Below are 19,693 nucleotides of genomic sequence, written 5' to 3'. Positions count from 1 at the left end.
AATCTCTCATCCCTGCACCCGGCAGACATTCTCCATAGCCTGTTGCTGCAACGGGGTTACCTCCCATCCAGAATACATCAGGTGGTGTTTCCGTTCCATCTGCTCCTGCCTGAATGAAGGTCTTGCTAGTAGACACGGTTCCTGGGTTCCCTAGATCCACTGTCACGTATTGAATGATGGGGTCTCCCTGTAGTCCTGTTGGTCTTTAATACATCTTCCTTGACTGAGGCAACTGACCTCTCCTTTTGCCTCCAGGTATGCTCCGACACCAACGTATTTGAAAACAAGGATTTTGCGCATTCTGCTGCCTCCCTCAACCAGCTTTTCATCCTTTTCTCTTTTGCTATTGCCACTTGGCCTCGGATAACCCTTTCCAACTGCTCTCTGGTAAGCGTGGTATCATTAAACAACCTTCCAAGTAAGGTGGTAGTCTCCATTAGGCGAGCCTTCGCTGTCGACTGCTCTATCTACACGAGGATATTTTCTCCTTATTTCACCTTCCTACTCGTTATCTCTTCTGCAAAAGAAAAAGACATTACATTGAGGTTGCTGGTAGGCAATTCGTGTACTTAAATTTGTCTATGTCCAGAGCATCTGATGGGGATATGTTGATACATAAACCATGGAACCACTCCTCACAGTAGTCACACTGGATCATAAACTGACCATCCCAAGGTTTCCTACAAACGCAGTACGTTCCGTTGTCGGCAACAGTGTCTGGAACAGGGATATCATCGACAGAGAAATTACGTAGCCACGCGGGCAATTGTCGATCGCCACACGGTTTTAGTTTATCATGATTTAAAATCATAACCTTGTTACGTAATTTCACCCTAAAGAGATATAGGGTAAGTTTTTTTGTTATAACACATGGCCCTTTCTAAGGTGGGCAGAGTTTCTTGCATTTTCCCTTCAGTGCGCTGTCATCTTGGATGTACACGTTATCCCCCTTGTCATAGGATTTCTTCAGAATTGCATTGGTCGTAATTCCGTTTCATCCTTCTTTGTGTCTCCTGTATTTTTTATGGCCAAGATCATGGGCTCTATGAAGAGACGCGACAAGTTGGGTCACATATGGTGCTACTTCTTGAGGTAATGTCCTTCCCCATCAAATCTTTGCTTGTAGATTGACTTCCCTGCCAATCATCATCTTGTTAGGTGTTTGTCAAGTATTTCGGTTCACCGTTGATCGCATCGCTCAGGCTAGTTGTGGGAGGAATATATCCCAATCAGTTTCTCTCTTCCCAACAAAGCATCTTACCGCGTCCATGAGAGTGATGTTGTACCTTTCCACTTGTCCGTTTGCGCCTTGTGGATATGCAGCACATCGCAAAGAATCGCAAAAAGGTTACTCTCAAAATTGCGCCCCTGATCTGTGTGAAGTTTGCAAACAAAATTCCTTTATTAAAAATTATTACATCATTGTTTATATTTATTTTTTTTCAGACTACTTGATAACGTAAATTACGTTTAAACGTACTATTCCAGTGACTTTCCATTTTTTTCTAAATCAATACGCAAAATGGACGTCTCTATTATGACGTCATGATAGCGTCGAGTTCCCGTGCCAATCTCGGATTTTTGCTATTTTTGTGTTATTTGCCATGTAATTAATTATAATTATCTAGGTAGAGGGTTTCATATAAGTTGGAAATCTTATGCCTAATACCATGATATATAAAATTGCGCAATAAAATATATCATAAGGCAAAATTCGAAGATATAACCTGCATGACCGGACGACTGGTTTGCCCATTGTCAGAATAATGTGACCGGGTGGGGTGTGTTGCTTGGTGTCTTCGGTGGCATGCTTCAGTGATAAAGCACTATAAAAAGGGCAAGAGTTCCACTATACAAGAAGACACAACATGAATATACCGCAGTCTCCCAAAACACGCACCTCGCACAACATGCACGCAACACACCGCATACATTGGAGGCCGTCCTTACATGACCCTAGCTGTTAATAGGACGTTAATCAATCAAACAAACAAACAAAATTAATTACTTAACATATAATCCATAAATAGGCCCGATCAAAAATGTTAGTGTCTTTTTATTTCAGAATTAATTAATTTTCATTATATTAAGGTGTCCGTAAGGGTGCTGTTTAGTGTCCCGCGTTTTAATCAGTATCAGTTAAATTAATATTGTAAACACTTTCATTTCGCGTGTTTATGCCGAACGACCATTTCATTAAAGATACTCAAGCGCTGACAAATAGTATTTTTCTCAATAAAAAACAGGAGCAGACGAATTAGTATTTTCCTTCAGTTACAAAAGTTACTTTATAAAATTAATAACCACCATTGAAAAGTTTGAGCTTCTAATTTTAGTTCATGAAAAAAAAATCAAAAATAATTGATTACATTCCCCAATATGGAATAAAGTACTGATTGCGCATGCACCAAAAGCAAAAAAAAAAAAAAAAAAAATAATGTTTTGTGTTGGTTAGACTTGTACATGCTTGATTAATCGTTTATGTTCTGTCGGCGGTGGAGCTTCTTAAACTATTAATATCGCAACTTATAGTCATTTGATCAGATCATTTTGACGGCGATTGATTTCCGCATTTTTTTTTTCTTGTATTTCGGCTTTGAAATATAATCGCACACAAAAGTATGTGATCCATTCATGAAATCAATGACACGAATCCCGCAATCTATCCAACATTCCAACAAGCCCAAATTGGATTACGACATTAATCGTGATGTTGCTTGGATCATCTGGATAAATGTTCCGAACTGTGATCACTTGTGGCAATATCTAGTTGCACGAAGTGTTCCGAATGTGAAGAATACCAGACATAGCGACGCCGTTAAACATTGCTTCCGGATGTTTACGCGGGAAAGGTCGCGTGGTCGCATGGTCACCCACAGTTCCTCGAAATATGCTGTACCCCGGGGGCAGTAAGATATATTCTGGATATATAGGTATTAAATGATAAACAAGCGCATTATCTATCATACCGCCACTGACAGCCAATGTGTATAACTGATTTTTGTGACTTTTGCTAGCGAAATAATTATACAATTTTCGGTGGTGTACAATAGCTGTTTGAATTGTATCATCGTAACATATAGTTACATGTAGTTTGTTTGGCCTATAATCTAATTTCCCCAACAGAAAGTGACAACTTCGTATACAAAAGGATCAACATGGTATAATTTTATTTTTGGATGAATTGAAACACTAAGACAGTATATAATTTCTGGTTAAATTAACTAACTTTTCTTAACTCTACAACACAAAGGTGATTTATCTTCGGATTATTTTCATTGAATTGTGGAAGCATTATACCATTTAATACTAGAGCAGACTTGTATTGAACTCGTCATTTTTTATATAAACTGTCTACCATGGCGTGTATCGGAGTATTATTTCGCCTTCTATGTGCGTCCATGATGATGATCGCCTTATTTGGACATGGATCAGAATCAGCTCCAGTGTGGAATTCAGGTAAGATGTCATTATCATTTTGTGTATCATTTTCTTTAGCGTTACTAAAATATTTCCCGACGTTTAGGTTTATTAGTTAAATTCGCCATTTCACGACACATTTGATACGTTATCTATAGGTTTTAGTAGAAAGATCTCAAAAACCTGAATATTTAAGAAAAATTAATTCACTCTACTTTACAAAATATTGTGACTACGCAAATAGTTGTTATCAAAGCTTACCAATGTATCAATGCATTTTACGATGAGTCGACCAATGTATCAATGCATTTTACGATGAGTCGCAATATTTGCTTTATTTATTGCATTCCGTATTTTTGTCATAATTCAGAGTTTATTCTGTAGTACATTTTGGGACCAATATAAAACTCCATTCCAAATTGAAAATGGTCAATCTGTCCAACTGGTAGCCAATTAATCCTTCATATTTACAGTATATTGTAAGAATGATTAACTATGACAAAAGAATGATATCATTAAACAAAGTATTTCCTTTGGAAACAAAAACTTGCTAATTTGACTCCAAATGAAATATTTTTTCTAAATAACCAAATTTCCAATTCAAAAGGCCCCGGGCACGGTCTTTTAAATTAAGAGAACAAACTCTGCAATTATAAAATTGTAGAATAAAATTTATAAAGGCGTCTTGCTAGTTATTTTGACTTAAATATGAGTTTTTCTAAATAATTTAATTCCAAATTTGTAATATGATTAAAATGATATCTTTTTAATCACTCACTTTGAAATGTGTACAGTAAAATTATAATGGCTCCTTGCAACCTGGTGATCAGTAACACAGATACAGATAGACGACAGCTATCTATTTAGCTGTATGATGGATGGGTAGCGGTCGACACCATTTCCTGGAACATTCCTCTCGTTATTTCGCGACCTCAGACGGCCGCGGAAGTACGCACCGAGTCCGTATTTAGTGGCGCGTCCCTGTGTTCAACTTTACTAATTGTAGAGCGTGTATTGGTCATCAGTCGACCATACAGGTCATCAAGCACGTGCTGATCTCTCATTTCAATATAGAAAAGAAACTACATGTATTGCCGATGTTAGTACCATACGAAAATACGGAATCTCTCTTCTCTTATCGGGTATTGATTTTTGTCGGCAAGGCCATGTGATTTTTTATGTAATAACAAAACAGTAGTAAAGGACAATACACAAAAATATGTATTACATAGAGAATCATTGAGAGCAAGAATAGAAACGAGTATTCTAAAAAGGATAGCCATGTATAATGTATAAGTGTTGCCACAAGTATCACGGCAACTGTTCGATGAGGATATTTAACTCCATATTAACAGCCATTGAATGATATCCCGCTTTATGTAATGTGTTACGTGGGTAAATGTATTCTTGTTTTATATGTTTTGGGAGGCTGTGGTATATTCGTGATTAGTGTTCCTCCTTGTCAAGACCCCAGTATTACAAAGAGACAAAACATGAATATAGCTCTGCTTCCAAAACAGACAGACAAACACACAAATAAAATGCTTGTTGTCAAACAATTTGGCAATGGAATATTCTGAAATAATACCAAATCAAACAAAATCGTAGATTAGATTCGGTGCTGTCCATACTGTCGTCCGAAAGTTCTCCTATGCTTGCATTTTTTGAAACAAATCAGCTTTTTGTTCTTAAAAGTTTTCGGGATTGAATTAAAATGTAGTTTTCGGCGATGTGGTTTTAAATATTTAAGCCAGACGGAGAGAGTATAGCTTGTTAACATGTATAGCTGATTTAAATGAACATTAGGATGAAATGATCGCCTTCTGCAATGTAATACAATGTCCATTTTATGTAGAGTATATCAGAAGTGTTAATTAAATTACTTTAATTGTTAACAACATTAAAGAATTACAAAATATCTGTACTGGAAAATTTAATCATTCTGCTTTTTAAGAAAATATCTGAAAAAGTTAAAAAGTTATAAAATATGAAAATGAAATGAAAATATGGTATAAATCACTCTTCATCTCTTTTGTAATATAAATAGTATATTTGACATGTTGTAATTTTCACTTATGGACCGTAAGGTCCGCGAAATGATTGAAATTGATATTTGAACTTTATCATACCTTTATCGGACCTAGAGCATGACGGTTGATGTTAAGCACACGTGGTCTATATAAATTTCAGGGAAATTATTACATGGGAACACGTGGTCCAGATATACATGTATTTCAATATACATGTATTACCGATATCTGGACCCTAGGCGCGTAGTCCATGGTCCGACCACGTGTCTTAGGATCAAACTATAAACACATGATAATACTGCTGACATATTGATGATCGACCTCCAGGCCAATGGTTTGATCTACTGTCGTCAGAAATGACCGTCGTGACGTACTCCAGGAGCCAATGGGTAGATGTAATCTTTGTGTTTAACGTGTGGTCAAATAGGTACGGGGTATGGACCGAGTGACCTCGGCCAGACCACAGGTCAGGACATCCGACATTTTATTATGGGGACATCCACGGACAAATTAGTTTTAATGATACTTTTGTATATATTTCTTATACATAAAATAATTTTATTGCTAATGTTTTTCTATTGCGAACAACACGATTGATATTCTGCTGGTGAACTGAATGAGTTCCCCAAGGCAGTGTCCTATGGCCGTCGCTCTTTCATGCTGTTTTATTTTACACAAACGTCAATATGGCGTTATATAAAATGTACTAGTATTGTACCATTGCGGTATAACACCATATTTACCATCCAAGGCCACCATGTTCATAGGTGCCTAACAAACTCCAAAACCTGACCAGATGATGTACACATAGTTGGTTTCCCTCTTTCCCCCGTGATTTAGTTTTGCCTTGATCACATCATTTCTTAGCTCCATTTGTAATAGACTTAGCTCCATTTGTAATAGATTTTGCTTTTTTAACTTGTGTTGTAGTTTTAATGTTGATGTCTTTGGTTTATGGTCTTTGTGAAAAGCCGATAAAACGTAAGAATAATGCGGACCATTAGGCATCCCAGTTAGGCGTAGCCCGTTCATTTGAATTTCAAATTTCTATGATTTATTTGCATATTTGTTACTTTTTTTAGAAGATGTCTTTAACTTATATGTGCCGAAACCAGGCGAAAATTTTGACATGCTAATTTTTGTTCAGTAATCTATTTAAAAGTCACCAGGTTTGATGAATTGAGCTAAGGAGATCATTTAATAACGTTATCATTTGCATAAACCAATGGTGAATCAGGTAGCTCTAATGAGTGTTCTGTCTGTCCTCAGATGCCGATAGTAATCGCACTCCAATCCAGTCCATTCGGATGAACTCTAGCCTCATCTATAGATGGTTGATAAGGTTGATGAGCCGGAAGGACCTCTACTCTTGGATTGTAAGTATAATTATCTAATATTAGATACATGTACTCATAATCAACATATTTGGGGTAATAAAATTAATCCAATGGGTTTTTGACTCAAAAATGGAATACTCTACCAAAAGCACAGACGACAAAACCTGACGAATGCTACTTGATGAAAAAAGGTGATATATGACCGTGGCTGTTCATATACGTTAATTTAATCAAACAAACAGACAAATCCGAAATGCCTATACATTTTTCCTCGACTAATCGAATTGCGTATTTCATTCATAGAACTATATAAAACATTTATTTTATCTACAGGGATATTTCATCATGTGAATTTCCCGCGACGAATTAGTGCCTTTGTTACTCCACTTTCGATACGTTTTAACGATACGTTAAAACTCAATACGTTACGATTACCGTATGGACGATAAATGAAGGGCTGCCGCACCGCCGGTATGGATGCCCAACTCAGACTGAAACTGAATATTCTTAACAGTCAATGTTATTTTATGACGGTCTCTCCTCTATGAAATTTGCATGTTGCATGTGATGCTTGTTTGAGTTCCACTATACAAGAAGACATAACATGAACATACTGCAGTCTCCAAAAACACACACAACGTTACGCATACATGGGAGGTCGTCCTTACATGACCCTGGCTGTTGATAAGACGTTAATTTATCAAACAAATAAACAAACTGTGGCCATAATGGTATAATGGAAACGCTTGCCCATTTCATGAAAAAAAAATAGAAAAAAATGTCTCTCAAGAAGAAACTTTTCAGAGCCGATACAGTTCTCCGACCCTAATTACCGGAGTGTTAGATCGATTAGACCAGTAAAAAACAAAGACACAGTTTATCTGAAGTAAAATATTGGTTACCGTACGGCAATACGAGAAAGTTGACTGTTATTTGTCAATGACCGGCGGGAATAATATATTTAACTATATGTTCGAGGTCGGCTTGATGTTTGTAAACAGCGTGTAATTTACGCTGGAGGCAAGTGTTTATAACGCCCGGAATCATTAACCGTATCGCCATATGGCTGAATATTGACACCAGGACAACATTTCTGCATAAATTAATAACTTTTCTTTAAAAATAAACACATGTTAAAGTTTAACGTCCTACTTTAAGATGTTTACTTTGTAATAATGTTTATTCGAATTTACATGTGATATTGGTAACTCCTTATTCAGTTATATATTAAACCGGTTGCGGATAAAGATTGGTTTGCGGCTTTAAATAAACCCGACATCCTCAGAATTGTCTTCAACTCCCACATCAAAATAATTCAATAATATCGGTCACAGAAAACACCCGTTTATGGGTTATGAAACGATACCTTTGTCTAGATTATACGTTGCACATACGCTTAGTAAGATGATAGAGAATCGACATTTTCCTTTTGTATAATGTACTATCATGAGAATTATGTTTATTAAAATTATATAGCGTTGCTTGGTCTAGTTACATGAACAGTATTTACCTTAAACTTCTCTAAAGGAACCACTGCAAAATTTAAAGAGCTTTTTCTTAACTTCTGTAATGCTCTCCGTTGGGGAATTGTTAGTTAAGGAATTTCCTTAAAAACTGGAGCCTTAGACAAAATTTAGACATTAGCAATGAACAAAGTGTTGGCTTTATCAGTGCAGCCTTTGGGCGAATTATCATCGTTTGTGTATCATTGTCCATTCCTCTCGGAGCAAGGACGGCGTTGTTTACAAACATCAAATTATCCCCCTCTACGGTAGAGGGTTGAATTACACCAACGAAATACCTATAAAAATGGCTTGGACAATCATTGTTATAATCGATGACCAGACTTGAATGTGGTGTGTGTGGTTTGGGAGACTGTGGTGTATTCACTCTTGCCCTTTTTATAGTGCTAGATCATTGAAGCATGCCGCCGAAGACACCGAGCAACACACCCCCCACCCGGTGACCAGACACCTAGAGATAACAGAAGTGGTGTAAAAAGTTAAAAACTGTGTTAAGAAATCTGTTTTTCACATCATATACATTCATTATTATATGTGTTGATTTTCTTAAATACTTTTGTTTATGTTTTTCAGAACTTCAACTTCCATCCTCTCTTGTCAAAGACCACTTTAGCAACAGGTATGTTTTATTAGGCATATTTCCGTTATTAGAAAATTCTTTCATCAGCACCTTTTCTGCTACCTACAAAAAAACCCCAGAAGTATTCATTCGATGCATCGCAATCTGTTCTCTTTCTTCATTTATTTGCACCACGTGGAATTAAAAAAACACACCATTTCTTCATGTTGAAGGTTTCAAGGCGCAGTTTTGATGAAAATATATAGTTTAGTGTCACGGTGTTTTACTTGCGAAATCTTCAATAAATTGTAAAGAAAAGCTTAATGCATCTTTGATTTTTTAGAGTTGACTTCTCCGACAGCGACATTGGAAACCGCCGGACTACAAATACAGCGGGATACCGATGATTCTGGTTCTGTGCCATTTGTAGGACCTAGTAGCACTTCCGGTTCCGGTACTGATGCGCCAACATTGATTGTTGTGCGGGACGTTGAGGATACTACTACGTCACTTCCGTCGACCGCCACTGTAGGTAAAGGCATACCAATCGTAATACTTGGTGACAAGAATGTCGATAGGATCGGCGATAACTCTCAAACGACACCGACTGACGATTCATCTACACCGACGATGATCAGGGATTCATTTGATAATATGCCGGTAGATGGCGACACTGTAGGTCCTACCGACACGGGAGATAACTCCGTTCCTGTTATCATTAGTCCTGGTAATGGTGGCATTTCTGATTCAAACACGGACGCCACGCCAACTGATCCGGATACGTCTTTAACCATAGTTCGAGATAAGGAGGGCGAATCGGATACACAGAGTAACAACGACGTGTCATCTTCATCATCATCGCCATCAACATCGCAATCATCGCCATCAACATCGCAATCATCGTCCTCGTCATCGGGTTCTACTTCATCGTCAGGTCTGGTCGTTCTCGACCCGACCGATTTACTAAATCAGGGATTTAACTTTGGGTAGGGACACATTTTATATGAGACACACAGTATGGACGAAGAACAAAGACAAGAACTCGCTTCGTTTGAGGACCGTAAAGTGAGCAATATGTCAATTGCACGAAGCGTGACGTCGTTGAATTAACGCCGTGTTGCCGTTTGAATGACGTCATGAATTATATATGGGCGACAAACAGTTGTACAGTAGAGAATTTAACGTTTATTGGTTGATCAGAACCTTACGTGACGTCATTTAAGGTTGTGTACGTAAAACCTCTAACAGTGCCACCTGGTGGGTCCTACAATGATACATCCAGGGCTTAGGGCTTAGCATCCTCTACGATATATTAAATGTGACAATCCAAGGTTGATATCTTATCTGAAACACTTTCTATCATTGTATGTGTACTTTGCTGTGTCCCTAAATAAAATCGGTCATAAAAAGATTTTATAAATAACAAATTATGCATATATTCGAATTCTTTTGAATAGGTGCGGTTTACACATATTTGCACGTATTTTTCCCTTACCACAATGTTCAATTTGGTTTCCATGCTAGTTTTGTGACGTCATAATCCCCCGTCGTGGAGTTCATTAGGGTGGTGTCCTCGTTCCATCGATCTTGCAATATTAACATGCATATCAAATATGGTTCTGATACAATCCTAAGACAATAACACCGGGCTACGCCTTCGGTTATTATTTACTCTACGAGGATGATATAACACCGTATTAACCTCAACGAAGGTCTATAATTGATAAATATGGCTATTCAAACAGACAAGTTGAAGTTAATTTGGCGATGAGGACAAAACATAAAAATAGGCAATTCATCATCTCTTAAAACAATATATATTATATGTTTGTGTAAGGTGCATATTATCATATTGATAATTTCTTTTTTATATCGTGGTGAACTGATATATTAATTTTTGTATTTTGTCGGGAACTTCCGTAATTTGAGTATCTTATATAAACACTTTGAGCTGACTGTCCCTGACTTGTTTTTATGTTTGTATAATTATGTAATGTGTTTATCAGTATTAATGAAGAATTGGCCAGGGCCAAGTTGTTCAAATGGTGAGTATGTGAATCACAGTTTAACGGCAATATTCAAATTAAAATATCGTTATACGGACTTCACAAAATTCTATACGATTCTTAAGGACTTCATTCTTTACTTACTTGCTGAGTTTAGTAAAGATATATAATCACAATTTTTGCAGCTAATGAGAACTGAAAGTTTCACTCATCATGTGATTAAGTTAATCATTCTTTGAACAACCGGGCACAGGTTATAGATCGTTAGATTGTAAGGAATATGTTTTATTTTAATGCTTATAACACAGACATTAGTGCTCATGTTACTTATAGATAAATTATAAGTTGAAGGAATAAAAGCATAACGTACATTTGTACGTATGATATAACTAAATAGAAACAAATATCTTGCCAGTTTCTACAATCGCAACATATCGGAAGGAATTTCCGCTAATAGACTTTGTATGATATACCTTTCTGGTCCACAATTCCATTAATTTTTAACGTATTTGAAATATTTAATACGTGCCTGATTCATTACAGTTGTAGTACTGTCATGATAACCGTCCAAAATTATCATATTTTCTAATTTGATTAATTTCTTCATTTCACTTTTCCGTAAGTTAATGGAGTTTGGAATGTTGCGATTGCGAGTTGTTATCTGGGAGAACTTTCACGCGTTTATAACTAAATTGTAAAATACAAAATGTATTGATATACATGTTCGTTTTTCAGTTTTTAAGACGGATAGAATTTGTTTTTCATGTTATCCTCATAACAATGACACAAATATCAAACATTAAATTTTATTTCCTGTTGTTGCATGTATATTGATGCTGTAAATAATTCATGTAATTTATTTTTGTTTGAAATAAAATTTATAAAAAGATAATGGTCATTCTTGTTTTAATTAACCAGGTATGTCAAAAGAACAGAACAATAAATTAGCGTGATGTCGTCCAGCTAATAATGGTCTTTTCACCTTTCAGTAACTTGATACTAAGAAGGTTAGACTAAGTAATTTTAAAGTGCATAGTCGGGCAAAGAAAATCGGTCTAAATGCGTTCATTGGCCTTCCAAAAGTTCTCACATATTAATACGACGGTCAAGTTCTGCTTACATTTCCCAGTTCTGACCATTGAAATAAATAAAAATTCAAGCATTGAAAGCGAGGCTGCGTGGAAATGTAACCACCGACATAATCAGCCGGGAGGACGTTTTAGGATTCCTTTACTTAAAATTAATTTCTTCGTACGCAGACAGATTTTGACGAGAGATATTCTATTTCTGTTTCATAAGAAATTATACTGGATACATTCACACAATTTTTACCGACTTTAGCCATCCTTGCCCGACTGTTCACTTTAAAGATAAAACTTATTTTTATCATTAGAGATGTTTTAACTGTTCATTGCATGCGTTCTTGGCACTGGGATCGTAAAAGGCACTAAATTTAGGACCTTACTTTCTTCTTCCTAACGTCTTCCTTGGCACCTCCTCACTTTTGGCATTTTGTTGAGTGCTTGCGCCTGTGAGGGAAGCTCTGGGTTCTGTACCCTGGCCGAGATAACCAACGTCTATGAAAGTGGGAGTTTCTTTCTGTTCCTGCTTAGCCCTCAGCATACAGGGAATGGGACGACTGGTTCGCCCGTTGTCAGTATATTGTGACAGAATGAGGTGTGTTGCTTGGTTTCATCAACGGCAATCTTCAGTAATATAGCACTATAAAAAGGGCTACACTTCCACTTTATAAAAAGGCACAACACGAATAAAGGTTGCCCCTTATTTGAGTGCTACATCACTGATGCATACTGCCTAAGACACCAAGCAACACACCCCACCCGGTCACAGGCCACTTTATACTGACCAGAAACGGACACACAATACATACATATATTTTCATGCAAATGGTTTTATAGACCATATTATAAAGATTCAATACATACATTACTATTGTGTTTCTATATTGGATATTTGTTTATTTAACCTTTTTAAATCCACGGCACGTCCTTATCCGTATTTTACGCCATTTGACGTCACGATAGTGTAAGTATCTTGCAACGCGTCATATCATTTTATACATCATTTAGTTTCCTGCAAGTAGGGCGTTAGAATTGTGCCTGTCGCCCCTTTTGCAGAATATCGTATAAGGCGACTAAATTTAAGATCTTATAGTTCCTCTTCTTCCTACCTTGACACCGCCTCGCCTTTGGCCTTCTGTTGAGCGCTCGCCTGTGTTAGACAGGCTCTGGGTTCTGTCCCCGGGCCGAGACACACCAAAGTCTATAAAAGTGGTAGTTTCTGCCCCTACTTAGCGCTCAGCATACTGGTTGGGACGACTGGTTCGCCTGTTGTCAGTATTATGTGACCTGGTAGGGTGTGTTGCTTGGTATCTTAGGCAACATACTTCGGTGATATAGTACTATAAAAAGGACAACAATTCTACTATACAAGAAGACACAACACGAATATACACGCTACGCACCGGATGCATGGGAGGCCGTCCTTACATGACCCTGGCTGTTAATAGGACGTTAATTAATGAAACAAACAAACATTCATCATTTTATCTTACGAACTGCCCCTGTGAGGTAATATCTGGGTTCTGTCCCCGGGCCGAGACACACCATAATCTATGATTAGAAAGAGGTAGGTTCTGCTTATCGCTCAGCATTAGGGAGTGGGACGACTGGTTCGCCCGTTGTCAGTATAATGTGACTGTTCTTGTTCTCGGTTATTATGATGCCAGAAGTAGACTAGTAGTTATCGCCCAGTAACCTGCTAGTAGTTGTTGCCTTGGTTGTTTAACCTTTCTAGTATTTATTGCCTGCTTTCGCCCAGTAATCTGCTAGTAGACTTATTGCCTGCTTTCGCCCAGTAATCTGCTAGTAGTTGTTGCCTTGGTTGTTTAACCTTTCTAGTATTTATTGCCTGCTTTCGCCCAGTAATCTGCTAGTAGTTGTTGCCTTGGTTGTTTAACCTTTCTAGTATTTATTGCCTGCTTTCGCCCAGTAATCTGCTAGTAGTTGTTGCCTTGGCTGTTTTACCTTTCTAGTATTTATTGCCTGTTTGTACATGTAGGTATTGCCAACTAGAAGTAACCGCTTGTTACAAGAATTGCCTGCTGAGCTTTTGCTCAGTGTTCTTACCTGCTAGTAGTTAACGCCTGTTACATGTAGTTGTTACCTGCTTGTACTTAACTCAAACAAGTTTTGTAAATGAATATCGCTGTAAGCTGATTTCAGTTTTCGATTGCTAGTACCTATGCCTGCTAGTACTACCGTTCACTTGCTAGAAATTAATGTAATCACACCTGTGTATAGCCTGCATACTATTTTTAGCATATTTTATTTATAGCATACATAATATTGATACATGTTCATGCAGTTGATATTGCCCTATATGTAGTAGTTGTTATCACATGCTAGATATAAGTCCCTCACCAGGAACCTGGGGAATAATACAGAAGGATTCGTTTTTGTCCGTCTGTCCACTTTCTTGTTGCTATGGTAACCGTTGCAGATCTTTCATACAACAAAACAAAGAAGCCGTAAATATATTTCATGTTTATTGATCACATACATGATGACATCACAATAAAATCTGGTTAAAATATAAGCATGACTTTCCACTCGCACTATATACCTTAATATCAATGACATTATCATCAAGGGGGATAACTGTTACATCTGGAAGACGTGTCACTATGTACGTGTAACAATATCAAACATCGTGATTAGGGTCAATACCATTCTTATCTATCAGAGTTATTCCCCTTTAATCTTTAATTTTCTCAATTAGTGCAGTTATTTCCATTTAATTTACTAATTTACTCCATTAGTACAGAGTTATTTCCCTTTAATTTACTCCGTAAGTAAAGAGTTACTCCCCTTTGCTTTACTCCTTCCGTACAGAGTTTTCCCCCTTTAACTTCACTCTGTCATTACTGCAAATAAACTCTGATGGACCAGAATGGAAAATACATTATTGTTATATCAAACATGACAGTAGTATGGTTTTAAATTGGAAATACAATAAAACATATCTATTATGGCCAGTACAATGAAATGTTTCACATATCTTCATCTATAATAAGGGGCTATCCAAACACGTGTAGTTTGCTATCAAAAGTTGTGTATGGTAATTATAACATTATTTCCATGAAATGTTTCTTTGTAATATTGAGATATCTTAAAGGTGCTCCACCGCCGACAGAGCATAAATGATATTCATCATTAGAACAATAATTTGTGTTTAATCGTGTATATATATGCCTAATTAACACAAAAAATAATATAAAATAATTTCTTTCGCCTTTGGTGCATGCGCAATCAGTACTTTCATTTCATATAGAATATAGTGCCACGGAATTTTTTCGGGATGCAATTAATTATTTTTCTTATTTTTAACTTTAAGTAAAATTAGAAGCTCAAACTTTTCAATGGTGGTAATGGTGTAAAGTAAGTAACTTTTGTAACAGAAGAAAAGTACTAAATCGTGCGTCTGCTCCTGTTTTTGATAGTGAAAAAATACCATTTGTCAGTGGTGAAGCATCTTTAATTGTTTGATATCAATCTTTGTTTAAGATAATGATATATCCATGAAATATTTTTGGGGCAAATGTTTGTAGAAAAATATTGATTTTCCTGAATTATCACCTGTCAAATAAGCTTTACCTGTGATAGTTGCAATTGTTGGACTTTTTCAGCAGGTAGATGAACTTACATCGGTGGCATGCTACATTTGTACATCTCATGCTTCATTACTTTTAGGTTATAACATTAATTCTAAACATTATCCAATTATGCACAAAATATTAATATTGTAGCAATTAATTAATTGAAATGCATGAATTCCTCATTATGCTAACTTGTTCAGCATGATCAATTATGTGAACAACAATTGTTCAGTAATTTAATATGAAATGAACCTCTATGTGAACCATACCTGTCAATTATTCTATATGAAATTTACATGTAGCAAGGAGTGCAATATTCCATTCATCACATAGCAGTTTTGAATATTTAGGAAAAAACTGTTTGCAATTCATGTAATTAGGATAATCATGTCACAATTAAATAACCACTTCATGTTGTAAATTACTTAACATCTTAGAAACGATTTTGTTTCTAATTTTTTTTTTTTTTTTTTGTTTAATTCAAAAACAAAGATACTGGTATTCCATATTGTATGAAACACAACATTAATCATGTGCAGCAAGGTTGTACAGAGATAGCAAAATAATCATCGTGTGTAAATTATGATTTACTTTAGATTTAGTATTCCCACCTTCTGGCCATTGTGCGGACAAAAAAATCACATCAAAATCACCAGAAGGTGGGACTGCTTAAGAGTAAAATTGTACTTCACCGTGTCGTTTTGGTATCTCGAAATCGAAGTACTAATGTACCAATCAACAGATAACAATGAAAACCCGATCACACAATGAACGGAAAAACATAATGCTGTGCCAACTAATACTCATGGTTGGAAGACATCAGGAACCTTTCCTCCCCTCAAATACACAGTGGTAGACTCTAACCTTTAGTATCAGAGCATTCCATTAATATCAATAGGGGTAAACTTTATCAGCAGTTCAAATGAAATGCCCAACACATCACAAATATAGGTTTGACTACTGTTAACAAATACCTATGATTCTACCGGTAATTAAAATGTCATGACAACAGTTACCTCCCTTTCTCATTTTGCAAAAATGAATTGCAAATTAAAATCAGATGGTTTACATTAAAATTTTATAAACAGCTATCATTAAATGTCAATTTTTAGGACAGAATGGCACAAAAAACAATTTGATATCACCTCTCATCTTGGAAAAATTTAAAAACAAATAAAGTAGAAAATAAAAACTTGTACCATTATCTATTATTCAATGTAACAAAACTTTTGATAACTATATATATGGTTGCAGTTTTAACGATACATTAAAAACAGCTCTGTAATCATTTGAAAGTGTACAATTTTGTGTCTAACATGCATACAAAGTTTAAATCTAATACTGATTTCTTAGCAAAAGAAGACATTTTTAATTCTGTATACCAGGGCAGTAATTAATATAAAAGTTATGGTAAATGAGATGACCACTGAAATAATTACTCACATGAATATTTTTGCTGGGTCTTTTTTTTTGTGCTATGCACATATGATGCAATTATTGCCATGCCCAAATATGCACTAGTTGAAAAATTTCTTGCTTTTATTTTAATGAGAGCTTAAGGAAAGATAACCATAACATGAACCATTCTAGCATTACAATTTGGCTATCTTTTTGTGGGAAGACCAGTCTTTGACCTTAAATTACCGTATTAATCAACAAATACACCCATGTTCACAAATAAGCTCACTATAATTTTGTAGATATTAATTATGAAATAACTATGTCCAAAAATAAGCCCCTTATAATTTTGTAGATATTAATTTTTAAATAACTATGTTCACAAATAAGCCCCCTCTAATTTTGTAGATATTAATTTCTAAATACCATGTTCACAAATAAGCCCCCTCTAATTTTGAAGAAACTCTTTAAATGATAATAATCTATCAATTGCTAAACAAATGACCATTCCGCAAACCTATCAACTTTCTATACCTAAGACAGGGATCTATATATATAATATTCATCATCTAAAGTAATCTATGGCAAGTTACGATAAAATCTGGGGAATTTCTCTAAGGAAAATCTGACAGTAAGGTCCCACTATGCTCAGCTTAAATATATAAAAATAAGTAAATATATATATTTTTTTGGCGACAATAACATAAACTCTTACACCAGAAACATATGGCCAGTATTTTGCACGGATGACTTTTATATGCGATTTCATTGTACACTGTTGTCACAAAAAAAATAATCTGTAAAATGATGAATCATATATTTTTTATGTTATATCGCAAAAGTAAAATTAGTTAAAAATGGAATTTTTCTGTTGAAATAAAAATCACAAAATTATAAATACTTGAAAATAGCCAGAAATAGACTACAAGGTACTTTTATTCACGGTTCTACTTACATATATCCTCATTAATTATAAAATTGGGTAATAAAAAACTTGACAAGCTTCATGGCAAGCACAAAATATTCAGACATTATGATAAAGCCTTCATATGTCAATGTAATAATACCTGTTAAAATATTTGGTTAAAAGCATCTTAACTAAAAAAAAATGTACAAAATATTTGGGCGACAAAATATACATAAGAAAAATCTATAGGTCCTTTTGTTTCTTGTAGACTTTCAGGAACTTATACATGTTAATATCATATTATACATGGAACTATATATTAGAAGTCTCTAGCACTTTGTCAAATCTCCCTTATAACTCTCACATACAGTTCTCATATACTCGACAGAGGTTGGAAAAATAATTTTACCTTACATCTGTAGATGGAAAAGGGAAAGATTTGACTATTCACTAATTACAGTGCATTATCATTATTTTATGATAAATCACTATATTATAAATGATAGCCACATCACTTTGTCTTTACAGACCTTACTGGGAGCTTACGGTTAATACGGGGGTTTTGAGATCCCAAAACAATGTGGGTAAAGTACAATTTACTGTCTATTTAGTCCCACCTTCCGGTGTTTATGACATCATAAAAATCACGCCAAATGATGATGTCATAATCACCGGATAGTGGGACTAATCAACGGTAAATTGTACTTTACTCATGTCATTTAGGATCTCGAAACCCCCGGATTGCCTAACTCTCATATACGAGATATCTCATCCCTTCTTACAAAATCTGGCCTGTCAGCACTCGGCATGCTTCATGCTGATAAACAAAAACCTTCCACTTAGGTATAGATACCCCTATCTACTTAACAGACTCAGGTATGAACCTTAAACCTAATCAGCTCTTCAAGCCTAGCGCTTACAAATCAAACGCTAATTCTGTACATATAATGAATTTGCATCTAAGAGTTATCTGCCCTTATGGGTAGGTAACCATTGTGACGTTACATGTTTGCAAAATGTCATACTTTTCAAGGAAACAACATACTTTTCAAGGAAAACAACAGCAAGTTTTTTTGCTCACAAAATGGATATCTAACTACAAGGGAGATAACTCTGTAATATGCAAAGACGTAATACTCCGACTAAGATGTCATGTCTTGACAACAGAACCAGAAAAGATTTTATTAACACATTCACCCCTAAAGACAAATTTAAACTCTTCTTAATCAAACACTCGAGCAGTTTATTATGAAATTCAAGGGGTGAATAAGTTTACCTATATTAATATACCTCCTGTTTCACATTTAATCTTTGTTTTGATAACATAATGTTGTGTATGATAGGGTGTAATTTTAGTTTATTTCATAGATGTTCAATCTATACTAATCCTCCAAAATATGATTCAAGAAATGAATTTGATGTTAAAAATAAAACATTAATGAATTCCTAATCCTGAAATTCATGTCTATGTAAAATTGTTTAGGTACTTTCAGATACCTGATGAAAATAATGAGTATAGCTTAAGTGTGTGAAGACATAAGGAGACTGTATACAGTGATGAGAAAAGCGTAGAACGTTATGATGTTGTACTTGCGTAGAAGCCATGAAAATCACAGTTTAAATGGGGTTTTACAATAAAACCTAGTAACAAAGATATAAAGCAATCAACAGTATATACATATAATAATAATCTTTGTGTTTTAATATGATTCTACTGGCTTTCCTTTCTATTTTGTCCTTTTCTTCTTCCTTTCCTTCTCTTGTCTGTTTTTGCCTCGGAGCCCCGCTCCTCCTTTGCTCTTTAAATCCAATCTGACATAACAGACAAACATTTT

At 35.6% G+C, this 19,693-nt stretch overlaps 2 protein-coding genes across 2 annotated transcripts in view; one reads left to right on the top strand and one right to left on the bottom strand.

Moving 5' to 3' along the window:
* The first annotated feature begins 1,973 nt into the window (after positions 1 to 1,973).
* On the top strand, positions 1,974 to 11,762 carry LOC138306719 (dentin sialophosphoprotein-like). Its single transcript, XM_069247180.1, has 4 exons — positions 1,974 to 3,459; positions 6,720 to 6,826; positions 8,884 to 8,929; positions 9,213 to 11,762. Exons 1-4 carry the CDS (start codon positions 3,360 to 3,362, stop codon positions 9,857 to 9,859), a joined length of 900 nt encoding a protein of 299 aa, XP_069103281.1. The 5' UTR covers positions 1,974 to 3,359; the 3' UTR covers positions 9,860 to 11,762.
* Positions 11,763 to 14,430: 2,668 nt separating this feature from the next.
* Positions 14,431 to 19,693, bottom strand: part of LOC138305723 (uncharacterized) — a 65,288-nt gene continuing 60,025 nt past the window's right edge. The window contains exon 18 of the mRNA XM_069246002.1: positions 14,431 to 19,670. The gene's annotated coding sequence lies outside the window, so the exon portion shown is untranslated. The remainder of the gene's footprint in view (positions 19,671 to 19,693) is intronic.

This window comes from Argopecten irradians, chromosome 13, assembly GCF_041381155.1.
Source record: "Argopecten irradians isolate NY chromosome 13, Ai_NY, whole genome shotgun sequence".
Lineage (NCBI taxonomy): Eukaryota > Metazoa > Mollusca > Bivalvia > Pectinida > Pectinidae > Argopecten > Argopecten irradians.
This window is presented reverse-complemented; position numbering and strand designations above follow the sequence as displayed.